The 15,427-nt window shown below is 43.8% G+C and overlaps 1 protein-coding gene across 1 annotated transcript in view; it reads left to right on the forward strand. All coding sequences in view use genetic code 11, as the record gives it.

Annotated features, from left to right (window-relative positions):
• Window positions 1–15,236, forward strand: part of EGR_07880 (NADH-ubiquinone oxidoreductase subunit) — a gene marked incomplete at both ends in the record, with an annotated part of 29,467 nt that extends 14,231 nt beyond the window's left edge. The window contains 22 exons of the mRNA XM_024497129.1: window positions 817–1,030; window positions 1,164–1,384; window positions 1,455–1,633; window positions 1,709–1,834; window positions 1,922–2,126; window positions 2,754–3,111; window positions 3,467–3,621; window positions 4,826–5,165; window positions 5,214–5,408; window positions 5,742–5,902; window positions 6,319–6,813; window positions 7,851–8,043; window positions 8,125–8,199; window positions 9,101–9,354; window positions 9,431–10,275; window positions 10,351–10,488; window positions 10,566–10,723; window positions 10,933–11,195; window positions 12,122–12,231; window positions 12,695–12,795; window positions 12,878–13,086; window positions 15,129–15,236. Of these exons, the coding sequence (XP_024348466.1) occupies window positions 817–1,030; window positions 1,164–1,384; window positions 1,455–1,633; window positions 1,709–1,834; window positions 1,922–2,126; window positions 2,754–3,111; window positions 3,467–3,621; window positions 4,826–5,165; window positions 5,214–5,408; window positions 5,742–5,902; window positions 6,319–6,813; window positions 7,851–8,043; window positions 8,125–8,199; window positions 9,101–9,354; window positions 9,431–10,275; window positions 10,351–10,488; window positions 10,566–10,723; window positions 10,933–11,195; window positions 12,122–12,231; window positions 12,695–12,795; window positions 12,878–13,086; window positions 15,129–15,236 (5,103 nt within the window). The remainder of the gene's footprint in view (window positions 1–816; window positions 1,031–1,163; window positions 1,385–1,454; window positions 1,634–1,708; window positions 1,835–1,921; window positions 2,127–2,753; window positions 3,112–3,466; window positions 3,622–4,825; window positions 5,166–5,213; window positions 5,409–5,741; window positions 5,903–6,318; window positions 6,814–7,850; window positions 8,044–8,124; window positions 8,200–9,100; window positions 9,355–9,430; window positions 10,276–10,350; window positions 10,489–10,565; window positions 10,724–10,932; window positions 11,196–12,121; window positions 12,232–12,694; window positions 12,796–12,877; window positions 13,087–15,128) is intronic.
• Window positions 15,237–15,427: the final 191 nt, after the last annotated feature.

Genomic DNA, 15,427 nt, shown 5'->3' on the forward strand with positions numbered 1-15,427 from the left:
CTACGTAAGCCAAGGCCAAATAAAATAGAGTTAGTGTTGGGAATTTGGTTACCATAATTACAGTTTCCGGAGTTCTAGTTTTTGTGTCCTTTTCTGCGGTAGATCTAGACAGAGCAAAATTATTGAGAATAAATTCATCACTACTCGTTAGCCTGATCCCTTCATCGCTGCACTTTCTGAGGACTCGATTGTAGTGCCGACTGCGTTGTACAAAAGATTCCGATTCTCCCCTATTAGATGAGTTTACTTAAAGCAGAGGGATGGTAAAAATCTAGTCAGCCTTTGCTGCTAAATTTTCTCCCTTTTAACGCAGTTTTGGGGATCTTAGTTTTGGTGTTCCTTGCTGTTGACTCCCCCATCAGCCAGGAGTTCTAACTAAAAGGAGTTTAGACACCTCAGGTGTTGTGTTGGGGAATCAATTACGCCGTTCTGAATTAGTCTCTCATTGATTGTGCTGTTTGAAGACTTTCCGTTTTGGTGTTGTTTTTGCTGACAAGGTTGCTTTGATTAACTTTCATTTCCCCATACTGGTTGGAGTTTGAAAAAGCAAAACAAAGTCTTGGTTGAAAACCGATCTTCACGCTTTATTTACTCCACCTTTAACCAAGTTTCCTGAAGCTTTAGCGTTGCCTTCAGTCAATCTTACTTTTATCCTCGTTAGATAGGGGTTGATGAACTGATTTCTGTTTCCAAGAACCAGTAGATACTTGATCTATTAATGCTTTTAATTGTTGCTTTTTTTCTAGGACTTCGGTTTTTTCATGACATTTGCCATTTGAGCCATCGTTACCTATTGGCATTTACCTGCTTCACTAGACGGAGATGGACAAGTTGGAAGCACGGTTAGAGGAGTATCCAATCACACAGGCCTTCTTAAACATTCTCACAACACTGGCGCCATCTCTATTGAACTCCGCTGTGGGTACAAGTAAGCTTACTTCGTCGGCCATGGAGCCTTGCGAGGCGCTCTCCCGTCTAGTTCATTTCATCACTGAGACAATCTTCTTGAAGCATACCATGCGTGCCTATCGTAGGCAGAATGAAAGGGCGAGTTTTCATTCTTTGTCCTCAATATTTGTTTGAAAGAAAGGGAAATAATTTATCTATGATTTTTGTGCGGGTTTAGTGGGAGGTTGCGGCGTCCTGTGTGATCTTATTCGAAGGTTTGGTCCGTACTTTTCTGCGTCGAATGCGCTCGGTGGCCATTCTCATTGCGGGTGCCGGGCACTGCAGCGACGAGCAGTTGGCCCTCTTCGATTGGACTACTCTCCTCGGTGGCCACGTGAACACGGCCAAACTCAACCTTCCCCGTGGTTGGCCGTTCATCGACCCTGGCTATCAAATCGTCACTCAGCTGCTCACTAATTCCTCTCTATTCTCTCTGGTATGTCTCAGCAGCTACTGCTTCTTCAGCTTTTGAATGAGAGCATTTTTTACACCCATTGTTTTCATAGCTGACTGGGCTGTTGGAAGTAGGACTTTACCGCCTATTGGAGAATTCCACCGCTTTTATCTCCTGCGCCATGGTTCGAGCTACGGCGGCAATTTTACGTCTCTTTGAACACATTCTTCCACAGGAGCAGATGGTCCTAAATCTTGTGCGTCGAGCTGTTCTTGTGATGCCTCATCTGTGGTAGGTGTTATGGCGATGGCTGGACTATCTTTTGCATCTCTTCCCTACAATCACTTTTATGCCTGTTTTCGTTAGTCCTGAGACTGTGTGGGGCCAAAGATCAGGCGCCGATGTCATCCTACCTACCTTGCTCTCGCGTCTCCTCGTGGTGACTATCAATTCGAGAACTGGTCGGGCTGATCTCCTTGTCACCATTGTTCGGTAGGTGGACCTGCGCTTCAGATGGTTTCCAATCTTTGTTCAACGTAGCCATGTCTAGTAAACTTCTCACTATCTGGCTGACTTCAGGTATTGCGGTCTCTCCGATGACCTTCCAGACCATGGCACTTCGGCGCTTAACATCCTCTACGGTGTTGTGCGTGCTGTGCAGCCACATGAATCTGTGCTGGCCGTCCTTACCAATGATAAGGCAAGGGAGTGTCTAATTGGCCTAATTGTTGACTCCTTGAAAACATCTTGTTCTACCTTGACGCCCTCTAACCTTGCTACTAAAGTCGTCTTATTTCGTACCGTGTTTACTATTGACTCATTAAAATGGCTTAGAGACCATTATTGTTACTGTCCTAGATTATTGCTTCGCTTTTTCAAGATGTGACATCCAAGTCTTCCCTGAAAATCCTATGACCAATTTTTTGGTATTAGGTGCTGAAATAGTCTGTGTACAATTGCTCATGTTGAAATGAAATGCTGGTTGTTGACTCATTGATATGATGTGACTGTAACCGTATTGTGAAGCTCCAGTATCTCATTGTTAGTTTAAGTTCTTCATTGAGACATTAGTTAAGGTGTGCTAAATCTCAACATTAAGCTAGTTTTCCCTGATCTTTTCAGTCTCATATTAAATAATCCGTCCATAAATCCTGTTTTCTTGCTTTACCTTACTATGGGTAGGTGTTTTTTGAATTAAAAAGCTGACTTGACTCATTGGTTTCAGATTAAGAGCAAATCATAAAAATTTGACTAAGAGCGGTCTTCCTTGATGCTCTATTTCCTAATTTGGTAGCCAAAAGTATATGTCGCCTACTTTTATGGTTGTTTTGGCGCCTGACTGGCCAATGCAACGCTTGAGCCTGTGGCTTAATATCTATTCATAGGTAAACTTGCTCCATTACCTTTGTAGAAATTAGAGCAAGAACTGTTGCGCGCTCTGGTCTCCTGCCTTAATACCTCTCTGTGCGAGTTGTCTGACAGCAGAGGCACAGACGAGACTGGCAGCGAGTCACCACCGGTCTTCTCCGACGCCTGGCTCTATGACGACTCTGGGACGGGAACGATTGTCGATGAAGGATTTGATTCTTGTGGCGGTAGGGGTGGTGGTGTTTGCTACCCGCCAAACCCCACACTCAGAGTGGCCAGCGTTCTCACCGCCTTTCCCACCATGCCCTGCGATTGGGATATGAGTGAAGCACGATGGGAGTTTATGGCCGCCTTCCCTTCACAAAAATCGCCTTCAGCCGATTTGATGCCCGGTGCTTTTTGTGAGCTTGATGTCATTTGGTCGTTTGGTGAGATCTCTTCGTTTTCTGCTAACCTGATTGTAACTTCATCATGTTAACTTAATCAGTATTTGAAGGTCAGAAACTTTGAGATTCGATCAAATGCACAGTTAATGGATCTATAGCAAACATCAAAATTTGTTTCATGATATGTCAACAGGATTCATTTTTTTCAGTTTGAATAGTAGATCACCCATATTTTGCCATTTAAAGACATGTTTGTTATGAGATTGTATATTTTGTATCGTTCGAATGCACCATGATGTCCTTTTGATGCTCCAAGTCTGCATCTCGCCTTTTTAATTATCAACACTTCAAGTGCCTCTACTTTCTTTAGGTCAATGGCGTCAAGGTCATGGATGTTCAATTCGCTCAACAATTCTGCGTTTGATTCTCTATGCTCTGACCAACCATCCGAGTCCCTCAATCGCCCACTGGCTCTTGGGATTCCGCTGCAAGAACTCACGCAGCATTGCTCTGACAACTTTTCAGGTAATGTCACCCTCGGGAACGCCGTTGCGCTTAATATTCCTCTCCTTGTACTGTTTTGAGGAAAATGCCAAATTTTAGTAATTATTGAGCACACTTAACATATCCGCAAGTCAGAGTCGTGAAATTGTGATATTGTAATTATACTGACTCGTTCTAAGTTACATATTGTAGAGGGATTTATTGTTCCGATTCATCCTAAAATGTTCTGGAGGTGGAGCAGTTTATGGTCTCTTTAACATCATAATACATGTGTACTTGTACTTTTTTGTAAAAATTTGTAGTTCCTGAACCTACTTATGCCACACTACCACTTTTAATCCAGAATTGGAGTGTTCCATTTTAACTCGTCTTTCATGCCTCTTTTAAAATCAATCTCTATGTATGAGCCCATACGATTCATCGAAATTAACTTGTATGGGTCTTCGGGATGAAATGAAACAGTCATCGAATGCAATATTATGGCACCAGAGCTACTCCTGGGGACCTCATAAGCTGAGTCTGCAAGTAACTTTAGCAGGAAAGGTGAAAGACCAGCAGCATGGGTATCATGGGTGGTATTCTATGCCATCGGCGTAGAGACCAGTTTATGAGACCAGATATATGGAAATAATTAGAAAATTGTCATTGCTACAAAGCTAAGATGTTGATTGAGCGTTGTCCTTAGCTCTCTCCGTGATTAACATTCTTGTTTAGCTTGTCGACATTTGTTAGAACTAGGTAGTTATGAAACGAACTTAGAAAGCGTTTTGACTCTAGGTATAGAAATGAAGGCATCTTAAAATTAGTCTTTTGTGTATTTGTTTACTCTAGTTAAGAAGTGTGTGTTTATAATACGAACGCTCGGGGTGTATGAGTAGAGTACCTTATCACCTTTCTTCACTTTTCCTTATTTAACCATCTTCCCTTTACTTGCTAAGCGTTAATCAAGCGTGTTTCTCTCGTATCCATAACACACTTTCCCTATGCTTCTCTGCTGATTTGGTATATGTAGCTGTGGGCTAGTTCCCTCGCCGTAGGCTTCCTAAATTCTTTTCCTGGAGTTGAGTGACATGTGTTTATGGAAATGGAGCTTGCGATGCTGATTGCACTCGAATTTTAATCATAAAACTAGCCAGATTTCACTTCTAAACATATTCCTGCCTCATACTACTCTATTCTAATTTTAACCAAGTAATATATATGCATTTTTACGAAATCAAAACAGGACGCCGGCGTGGGTGGATTTCCTCGAACCTGCCTGCATGCGCTGCTCGATCTCCTCGAATTGGCCGTGGCCAGTCTGCGTGAGAATTTAGTGGCCGAACTGGAGGCCTGCCCGCCGCACGTCTCTTTGCTGATGCAACAGTGGGATGCTGCGATAGGCTGGCAAATCCTCTACCACCTTATGGCCGCCACCACCACCACGGCTGTCCCTGTTTCCCGTTACCTCCGTGGCAACCACGACCTCATCGCACGTCATCTTACCACCGGCCTTATTGGAGTCCTTCTCGCTGCCCCTTCTCCATTGTCTGCATCAACGTCATCAGAGGATAATGCTAAATGTGGTAGGTGTTACCTTAAATCCCTTCAGTCCTCATCTTTTCTTATTATAGTCGCCGACGCTTCTGTTTTAGCTCTCCAGTCCCTCGTGCTGAACCAGTGTTCCTGGCTAATGAAGATGGCAGCAATTGAAGCGCAGTCTTCCACCTCGCAGCGCACCTACTTGGCTCGGCTGCTCATTAATCTGTTCCCTACTAATGAGAACGCTGCTGGTGGTGCTGGCGATGTTGGTGGGCAACCGGTTTCGTGTAAGTGTTCCATAAGATTGATACCTTTAGTTTTCAAATCCTTTTCATAAAATTTTCTCGTGATCTTATGCCGCCTATCGTTATTTGACCTTCCGTTTTGTATGTCTATTAAGTGAAGTTTGACCGTCAAAATGTCTGTTGTTTGGATACTACCTTCCTTTGAGGCACCACTTTTTTACCGGCTTTTTTTCCAAATGTTGAGCTCTGCTCCTGTGGTCATTATTTTCTCAACTTTTTAATACCTCACTCAAATCGGTGTTAATGTATCACTCCAGCTTGATGTGTGCAACTGGTTCTTTGCCTTCTCATTCGCTTCACTCATCTTTTCCTCAGTCACGGATCATTTCTCCTCCATTTTACCCTGCTCCGACTCGACAGAACCGCAAAATCGAGTTCTTGCGGACCTGCTGTCGCGGATGGCACCCTCGGAGGCGATGCCCAGTCCCCGGTGGCCGTTTGAGCGCGATTGTGCCGAGTCCAAGCTTGTGGAAGACGTAAGACTACCCATTTTTTTATTGCTTTTTACATTGTGTAGTGATTAGTTCGCTACCCTCATTTGCGCCGAGTACCTCTAGTCACGGGGAGCCTTGAAATGATGAGCACCCTTGTGTTCTAATTTGAATTTCACGAAAATTGAATCACAGCTATACCTTATTCATTTATTCTAATGCCTCTGCTTTAAACGTTCGATTCAGTGGTGCATGCTTTGCTTGTACACTCCGTTAACTTGAGTTTTAATATTTTTAACCCAATTTCTGCTTAATTTGCTTGAAGTTGCTTCCACAAAAGAGCTTTTATATTAACCAGACAGATCATATGCCATGTTGATAACTACTTAGCATTTCTTCGTCGTTTAAACTTCCACACTTCGACTTATCAGCGTATTTTATCCTGACTGTTGCCTCTTCAGATCGTCATAGCCTGTGAGGAGGTTTTTTCCCTCATTTCCACCGATGAACAAGTGTCACTGCGCTCGGGCGTCATCAATACTGCCTCGCTGGTCTCTCGCCTGAATATTTTCCTAGGTGTTACCCCTGTTCCCTCTGGTGTGCCTCAAAAGGCGGCAGTGGAGGAGAGTGTGCTTGAAGCCTCAGCACCGCTGCCAGCTGCCGCCACTACCGACGGCACCGGTGTCTGTCTGGCCACTGACGTGGCAGAGTGGGCAAGTCGTCGCAACGCGCATCGCCTGGCCCTGGTGGCTGGAAAACAGGCGTTTTTAGAGGGCTGGCGTCACCTTGCTGAGATCGGCCTCCGCATGCTTCACTTCCTGGCGCGCTCTTCGCCCGAGGCTCTCGGTCTCACTACTTCCACCACCTCTTCTAGCATCTTTTCTGGTGCAGGGAGTGCTGTCAGTCGGTATCTTTATGCATCCAACATGACTCTTCTCCATTGCTTGCTCAGTGAGGTGAGTTTGGAGTTAGTGTAGGACGTATTATCATCATGCAAAATATGTGGAAGAATAGCGTGTTGGTAGAGGCTGGTAAATCCCAAATAGTTGAGTATATGACTAACAAATATTGTTCCTCTGTTAGCGTTCTGGCTGTTTTCTGCACCATCTCACGTTGTGAATTCCCTTGTTGCCCTCTTGTCCAAAAGTATGTATTAGATTGCTAAGTACGAATCCAATTTTCGAAGCTGAAGTTCTTTATTATATCAAACTTAAGACCTTAGTTCAAATGAGTAAGCCGCTCAACGACACGTTTTTGTTTTCTTAATGCCAACTGGTGAAATTGTGGGATGTTTTTGTCACGATTCGTGGGGAAGTGAATCGACTACTTCTACAGGGTCGACATTTAGAAGAAAGATAATCAGACAGGACGTGTGTTTTCGATGGAATTTACGTTTGAATGCGGTCTCTGTGTAACTAATTTTTTTTAATAGTGCGAGGATGATGTGTCAATGCGTTGTCATCCAAACAGCAACTCTCGATGCATTCCAATCTAAAATCTGTTTACTTGAAGATAATTTCTTTCTCTAAAAGCTTTATTTATGTGGAAATTCCATTGAATTGTCGTTTTGAGCTCGATCAAAATTTTTCGGCATATGATCAATTAACTATCATCCGATTCGAACATTTGTATTTGAAAATTTTGCCATATACCAGATCTTGTTTCTCCATATTTCCAACTTCAAAATATTTTCGGAATTCGTACTTTTTTCTCAGAGGTAATACGTCGTTGTCAGAAGAAAAGGCTAGTTGTGGATCGACAAAAGACGCTACCAGAGGCACCTCTTGGTGGTAGGATAAGGATTATTTGTCTTAACTGGGTAGAATTCACTTATCCTTTGACTGTGTTTCCACGTATAATCTGCTTCTGCTTATAATCTGGGAAGCTTGCACTACGTTCACTCGGTTCACTTGAAAACTAGTACAGGTTCTCTCTACAACTTTTTTTTCTTGTTTATGGTCTTGATGTCTCACAATAGCCCCCAATTCTTTAGATTGCAGCACCCGAATCTGCGCCCGCAGTACTTAAAGTCCTGGCTAGTGGCAGTTGCCTCAGTCTGACAGCTTTCCTACAACTCTTCGCCTCGCCAATATCCGCGTATGGATCAAGGATGCTGTTGAAGATGAGCGGAACACAAGGCATCCTCACCGTAACGAAACTACTTCTCGAGGCCGTCCTGACCTCCAGTGCGTCACCCCCTTGTTGTTTATTTTTCGGCGTTACTTATCCGTTAGCCTAACATGTTTATCTCCCCCCCCCCCGCCTAGAACCAACTCAACAGCGTGTACGTGCCAACTATTATGGTGCTCTGTGCTATGTCCTTGACGTCTGCCACCGATTTGGTAAGTTGACTGTTTTGTGTTGTGACGCCTGAATTATCCGCTAAGGGTGTTAAAGGCGTGCACGTCTAGATAAAGCTTTGCTAAACATGTACAGTACTGGAGGCCGAAGTGTTTAATCATTTATAAGGTTGAAATGAATACAATTTCAATTCCATGGTCTCTTTGCCCTTTTGAGCTCAATATTGTCGCTTCTACTTAGGCTGTCAACTTTCTAATGAACTGTAATCCACCGCGGGACGGAACGAGATTTATACGTTGAGCCTTTGGTTCCATCAATTGTATTGGAGATTCAGTTGGATTTCCTAAGCACTATGTTATCTGTTAAATGAACTCCTTCAGAGAAGGATTTACCTGTTAAGTAGGACCATCAAAGTTTAGAGGTGGAGCAAAATTAAAGCTCATTTCACTGAGCAAGCGCATTCCATTTCCAATTTGTTTCGTTTCATTAGGTCTTGATCATTGACCATTGTCGTCATATAAGCAATATAAGCAGTGGAGATATATGGCTGTTCACGTTTGGCCTCTTACTGGCCGTTATGCAGACTTTGGTTTTGGGGTAATTGGCAAGTTTAATAGAATTGTAGCAGAACTGTTATGTGACTCCGCATAACTATAATGGCATTTTGATGTATTGCCCAGCCAGCTAAACCGTGATTGTTGTTCTATTGGGGTGGATTCGCTTATCGCTTCCGTCGCTGTAATATCTAGATTATCCTTGACCGATGTAATACATACAAGTTTGGTAGTAGATTTATTATTGCCCTATAGATTTTGGCTATTAGTAGTGTAGGCGACTGGAAATCCCACTTAGTTAGGTATATTACTTACCCAAACATCTTTCTACTACTAAAGTGCTTATGAGGGTTCATCTCACCAAACTAACCATCTCATTCCATTCCAGATCAACAGGTTTCAGTTTCTGGTGTTGGTGGTGTCACAGAGGTATCCTTAGCACTCCAAGCAATCAATATCCTCTCGGGTGATGATGGAAACGTTGTTAGCAGTTCTTTCCTCACTGTACTCTTTACCGATATCTCAAATGGTCATCATCCTATTGTTCCCATATCCGCTCTGGGACTGCTCTGCCTTCTATTGAAACTAGATCGTGCCTCAGGACAAATTATGGAGACTGTTATTCGGGATGGCTGTCTACAGGTTTGCAATCCTTTTCCATTTTCCTTTCCCCAAAATATACACTATTTTGCATCAGTTTGTCTCTGTTTCATTTCAGTTCTGCGTTGATAGTCTGGACGAGGATCTGGCCATTTTGCAGCAGTACCTAATGTCCCGAAATGACAATTCTACGAATCTAGATAAAGACGTAAATGAAGCAAAGGGTCAGTCTGATGCCACCGCAGTCTTCTACGTCTATCAATCGAAAATGGCCTTTCTCACCCTTACAGCCTCTACCCAGCTGGGTGCCAGGGCCCTTATTCAAACCCCTCTTCTCGACTCGACCCTCTGTCGGTTTGAACCTCTTTCTGGATCCTGTCTTGCCGACGCTCTAAATCTTTCCGTAGCCACTTTCAGTAGTGGTTATAATGCTGTAACTGAAACCCAGTCAGATCCACTTAGTTGGTTGGGCACTTACGAGTTTGCACAGCACCTCCTTCATATGTTGAATCAACAGGAAGCAGGCGAACCCGTTGGATGCATTCCCATAGGCCTCATCGATCGCCTGGTTACCTCACAGCTCCTCTCTGCTTCTGGGTCTAGCCTTGGATATTCTTTAGATTTTGGACAGTGCCTCAATTGGGTGGGCATTCTTGCTCCGGCTCTGGCTCTTGCCAAGTCTCTAGTCTTCACCCTGGGTCCCACTCATGTGTCCGCGGTGCAGAAGGTCTCGAAGTTCATCTACACTCATTCCGATGCCTTGTTGACAGTGGGAGCTAGTGCCTCCGCGGTGCGGCTACTCTCTGCTCTCATGCAAGAATGCTTCCAAGAGGAGAACTCTGCGTCTGTGGATAAACAGGAGCAGATGGTCCAGGCGGCCCTTCAATGGCTTCAGGGCGAGGAGAGTCTGGCTCATCTTCTGTCCTTTATACTGCGCTCGAGGATTCCTTTCAGTCTGGAAGAGTGAGTAACTTTACCTTTCTTCCCTTTTCCGCGTCCTTTTTTCGTTATTCCTCTATTTGACTTTTCTTCCTCTAGACCTGACGATCTCCCGCGTGAGCTTTTGCGAGGCAAGACGCTGCGTCACGTCTTTGCCATTACCCCAGACTTGTTGCGCACGCTAAAAAATAAGGATAATCGCGTTCTCAGTGACAATAATTCACCCAACAATGCCAGGTGCTTTGGTTGATTCCGATTAAATTACGTTTTTACACGAAATCTCTCAGCTACTTTGTTATTTTCCTTCTCTTCAGACAAATTTTTGTTAGAAATCTTGTAATCACGGAACAATTGGAATTGCTGCGTTTGTTAGTGAGCATCTGTGTGGCTGCTGTTTCCACTGAGGACGAGTTTGACGGCTTTGATTCGACTTTTACAAAGAATCTCATCTTCTCATCCTCCCTTTCTGCAAGTAAGCCTACTCGTGACCTTTCAGGTTACTTGGTTTCGCACCACCAATTTAATCTATGTTAGCATGGCTACTAAGTACGTGGAGTTCTCATGTAATTCTCAACCCTTTGTGTTTATTTCTTGGTATTACCACGTTTGCGAATCTCCACAGCAAAAGTATGTGCCTAATAAGGTCCACTCGTTAACTTTTACCCTACGCCTTATCCACAGACGATTCCAACAGCGATGTCTCTCTGATCGCAGGCGCGCCGTTGAGTCGCCCCGGCCTGCACCTCCTCTTCGAGCTGGTCACTTGGTCGGCCTCGCGACTGCATTGCCTAGAGGATCTGGTCAACCCCCTCACTCGCTACCTACCACTCAGCATCCTCAGTGGCACTGGTGAGGGTGGAGGTGGGAAGGAGGAAGAGGAGGGCAGGAAGTCCAGTGGTCTCTTATCGCTGGACAAGGTTCTTCGCTGTCTTGTCAAACTACCTGTATGTGGTGACGTCTTTAATTGTAGAGATTGTGGGAGGAGTATTTTCTATTTGGTTGCGGTTAGAATTGTGTGCGATATGCTTTGTGTTCCTCCCAGTAATGAACTGTCTCCGTTCCCCGATGCACTCATCATAAGAATGCGAAAGAGGGGTCCCTCACAACAGCTTACCTATCTGCCACCCTTCCTGTCTTGTCTTGCCACTTGATACATTGTTATTTCCACTACTTATCACGCAGCTAGTTCCACGAGAGAGATTTAGCCATCTCTAGACACCTCCTTTCGTCTTCCTACTAAAGCAAGCGTATTTCTTTAGTCGACACTGGTAAAGGTTCTTCCTCACCGCAATTTAGGGTTAATAACAGGGGAAAATGTGATCTCATTGTTTTTTCGCCACCTTTGTTGTGTCAATCAACGAACTCTAGGTTTTCTAAGTTTTCTCTTACAGATTAACAGTAGCATATGGTAGCTTACTACTGTTCTTGCCAAAACTTCGGCCATGTTTTCTCCATGATTGCCCAATAGCGCCTATCTAGATCCGATGTTTCAGGTTCATTTTGGCATTTAAGAATGATCGTTTTTGGGGCTGGGTCTAGCAAATGTTCTTTTCTTGGCTTTAAATTTACTTTTGCAGAAAATCATACGCTTTAAGACACGATACCTTTCAAGCCCTTTCCACTTCACTTGGGTGGCTAAATGTGATCATTTAATTAGTAGTATATAAGCGCACAATGCTCTATTGCAAGCACCAAGATATCTTTTTTATGGCCAACAAATTTAAGCAATGCCTGATGGATGTATAGATGCCTACTTGCACATTTCCTGTTTGATCATGCACAAACGCACAACTGAAATCTTATTCCCGATTTTGTTACGTCCTCTTTTGTTTCTTTATTAATTACAAAGCGTACTTCTCCCATCTTTCAGATAAACGTCCACTCATCTGGTGGGGAAATCTCCACTGACAGTTTGCATCAAGTTGCCACCAACGTCTTCTCCATATGGACGCCTGTTGTGGGTCCTCTACTCCAGACAAGGTATGCTCCCAGTCTCTCTTTGAAGTCTTTGACGCGCCTCCGCGATAGCGCTTGCTTATAGAGGTCTCTATAACATTAAGCTGGCTCTTAAAAAGCTTGCTTGTCATTCATGATCCATTTCCGTATAGGCTGATTTCAAATCCTCAAAAAGCGTTTTTTAGTAGTTTCTGCGACGTTTCCTGATGCTTTCTTTCCCCAAACACCGTCACAGAGACGTGGGGGTTTATGATTGTGTCTTTTAAAGACGTGATGTTTATATTTTGGCTGCTTTAATAGTTTGTGATATGAAAGTGACGGATAATGGTTGATATAATCATTAGCAATTAATTTTTCTTGGTAAATATGTGCAAGAACTGGGAGATAACCTGCATGAGGGTGGCGAGCGTGCTCCATGCCAACACTGTGGAGGTGCAGTGATGGGGGACATGCCACTCCGTTACACTATTTCCGGCTTTTTCCTTAGTATCGCTACCGGAGTTGACGCCGGTCAACGGAATACCTACCTGCGTCGTTTTATTTCCCTAGGAGGAGGGTTGCTGCAGACTCAATTGGCTTGCTTCATCGGTGCGTTCTGCTTTCTTTCCCTTCCCTCTCTTCTTTGCCTTCGCCCCTCACTCTCCTTGTCTACTCTTTTTCTGCACACCAGACGTTTTAGAGCAGTCTCTTTACCTTCTCTGGCGCCATCTCGCCTGTTTTCTCGCCTCTGTCGGCAAACCTGAGATGCCAACGGAGCTTGGTGGCGACTGCAGCACACCACGTCGCTGCTCGAGGCGACTTGTGGACGCCGAGTTTGTTGAGCAGCTACAACGCAAACTCTCTTTTGACCTTCTTGATAGTATCACTCAAGTCTCCAAGGTGGGTTGTAAATCCTAGTTCGATTCAATGCCTCTACTTACTAAGACAAATGAGCATGTGATATCCGATTTTGTAAAACACGAATCAACGCAGCATTTGAGCATGCTGGCGGATGCGTTTGTCAGTGACGACGGAAGTTCTAAATTCAGCTCCTCTGGTTCGGGCATTGTTGGTTGTGTGAACTTTCCCTCTTCTGGCGTTTGCATTGTTCATGAACTGGAACCTATCCAGTTTTTCGGTCCTGTTTCCTTTTTTTCCATTTGAGTAATAATTCACCTCCTCATTGACAGTTCCATCCCATCCCTTTTCATCCAGATGTCACCTTTGACACCCGGATTTTTCAATCTAATCCAACCTCACAAATTTCTAGTAACTGTCTCCATAATTTTTGATAAACAGTCACATCAAATCATGTGTTGAAAATAGACTGGTTAAAGGTAAAGTAATAAAATTACCATAAGATTATCCTAATTTGAAGGGAACACGCCTTCAGTTTATAAGCAACAGCTAAATGTTTGCCACTTTTATAGGCTAATTGTTGACATCACTAGAATAATCGTGTCGGGGTTGTGGCAACCCACTTTTCGTTGAGATTCCAGTGGCGAATTTTCATCAGCCAACTATTCTTTCGTTGGCAGTTCGAACTGTCCGCGCAGGTGTAACCCATTCATAGGGATGTAGTGAGAAGCACCAAACATTACGATGGTGTCGTTTTTCAATAATCGGATAATTCAACAGCATATAACTGACGATAGATCATTAAAAATGAAGTGTCCGGTTTGAGATCGTCCGTTAGAAGTGCTACTGAGCTGGTGCATATTTGGTGAATGGTATCAGCTTTGGGGTTGAGTTGCATTTCCCCTGGGACTGCTAAAGCGTTGCCTTCACCTGTTTCCATTATTTAGTCTCAATTTCTTATTATACTCTATAGTCAGGTCAAGTGATAGAAAATGCCAACCGGAGGCCTTGTCAGAAAGGTTTTCCTACTTTCGCTTTCACCGAATGTGCAACCACTTGTAATTACCTTGCTGTGAAATTGCACTTGATTCTAATATTAATTTCTTTACAGAAGCGCTGTTATTTCAGCTCAAGCATTTCGCGTGGATCATTGTCAAGGTTAAGGTCGTCACTAAACGTGGATGGAAAATCAGCTAAAATACTGTGTGTTAATTAGCAAAACTGTCACCAAAAATGCTCATTGATGTTTTGAACTGTCTTCTACATCATATTCTACGATGAATTCTATGCTTGAAAATTATCACTAAAAAAGTTGTAGTACACACTTACAACGTAAGAACTTGGGAAAGAGTTAAATTTAATGGATTTTAACTCTTAAACTCTGTGTTATGATGATGAGACAGTTGATGTCCGTCATTCAAGTGCACAGTGTTCAGCACTGCGACTTCCCTACTGATATCCTTGTTTAACTCGTTGTTCCTCTGTGTAATTGTGTTGTACTATCCCCGCGATTGACTCTTCGTGATCTTGAGCATCACATGTGATTTAGACGTGTCATCAGTCCTGATAGTCAGCCGAGACGCTCGAGACTGTAGATTCCTCAAGCATGGTCACACAGTCACGGACATGATCCAGATACCGGTTGCCCTCATATTGGTCATGCATAACTCTGTATGGCTTCTGCTTACTGCACATCCCTCCGCCGTCATCGCCACATGTGGAATAAACCGCTTCTCTATCACTAGTTGTCTTTTGTCCGATTTGATCCGTTTACTTCCATCATTCACATTTTGCGTTACAAAAGTGCTTGCGCTGTCACGAGTGCTGTTACTATTGTTCCCTGGCTGCCCACCTGGCTAACCGCAACGCATGACAGGTTGAGTAAATACGGTTCCCTGCTTGACTTGTTTTGCTGCCTGGCTCCGTGTTCAGCTCTCGTTGTGCGTTTAAATTTCTGATATTTTCTGCTGCTAAACCAGTCTCGCACAAGGAATAGACGTTAGGGTCATCGCTGTCAAATTGAGGAACTCAATAGCTTTTACGATAAAATTAAAGATGTCCATTCTTCCCTTACTTTCCTATAGGCTCCCTATCTCTCGTCAAGTGAACAGCTCTTCCTCCAAGTGATGGCTCAACGTCTGGACCGGCTCAGCCAGATGAACAGAGCAGGGGCCACAGAACGGGAGGGTTGAATGACCTTCGGCTCCTCTACCCTTGTGTGTTTGTATTTCTTACAAATTTTACCGAGTTTTGAAAATATATATGTGTACACTGTATTCCCCTAGTTGGCTGTCAATTTAACTGAAATGTTTGAGGATCGGTGGAACCAAAACTTGACGGTAATGGCTCAACCGCGGAATGCGGTACTATTCGTGTTTCATCA

The sequence above is a fragment of the Echinococcus granulosus genome (assembly GCF_000524195.1).
Source record: "Echinococcus granulosus chromosome Unknown EG_S00089, whole genome shotgun sequence".
Classification (NCBI taxonomy): domain Eukaryota; kingdom Metazoa; phylum Platyhelminthes; class Cestoda; order Cyclophyllidea; family Taeniidae; genus Echinococcus; species Echinococcus granulosus.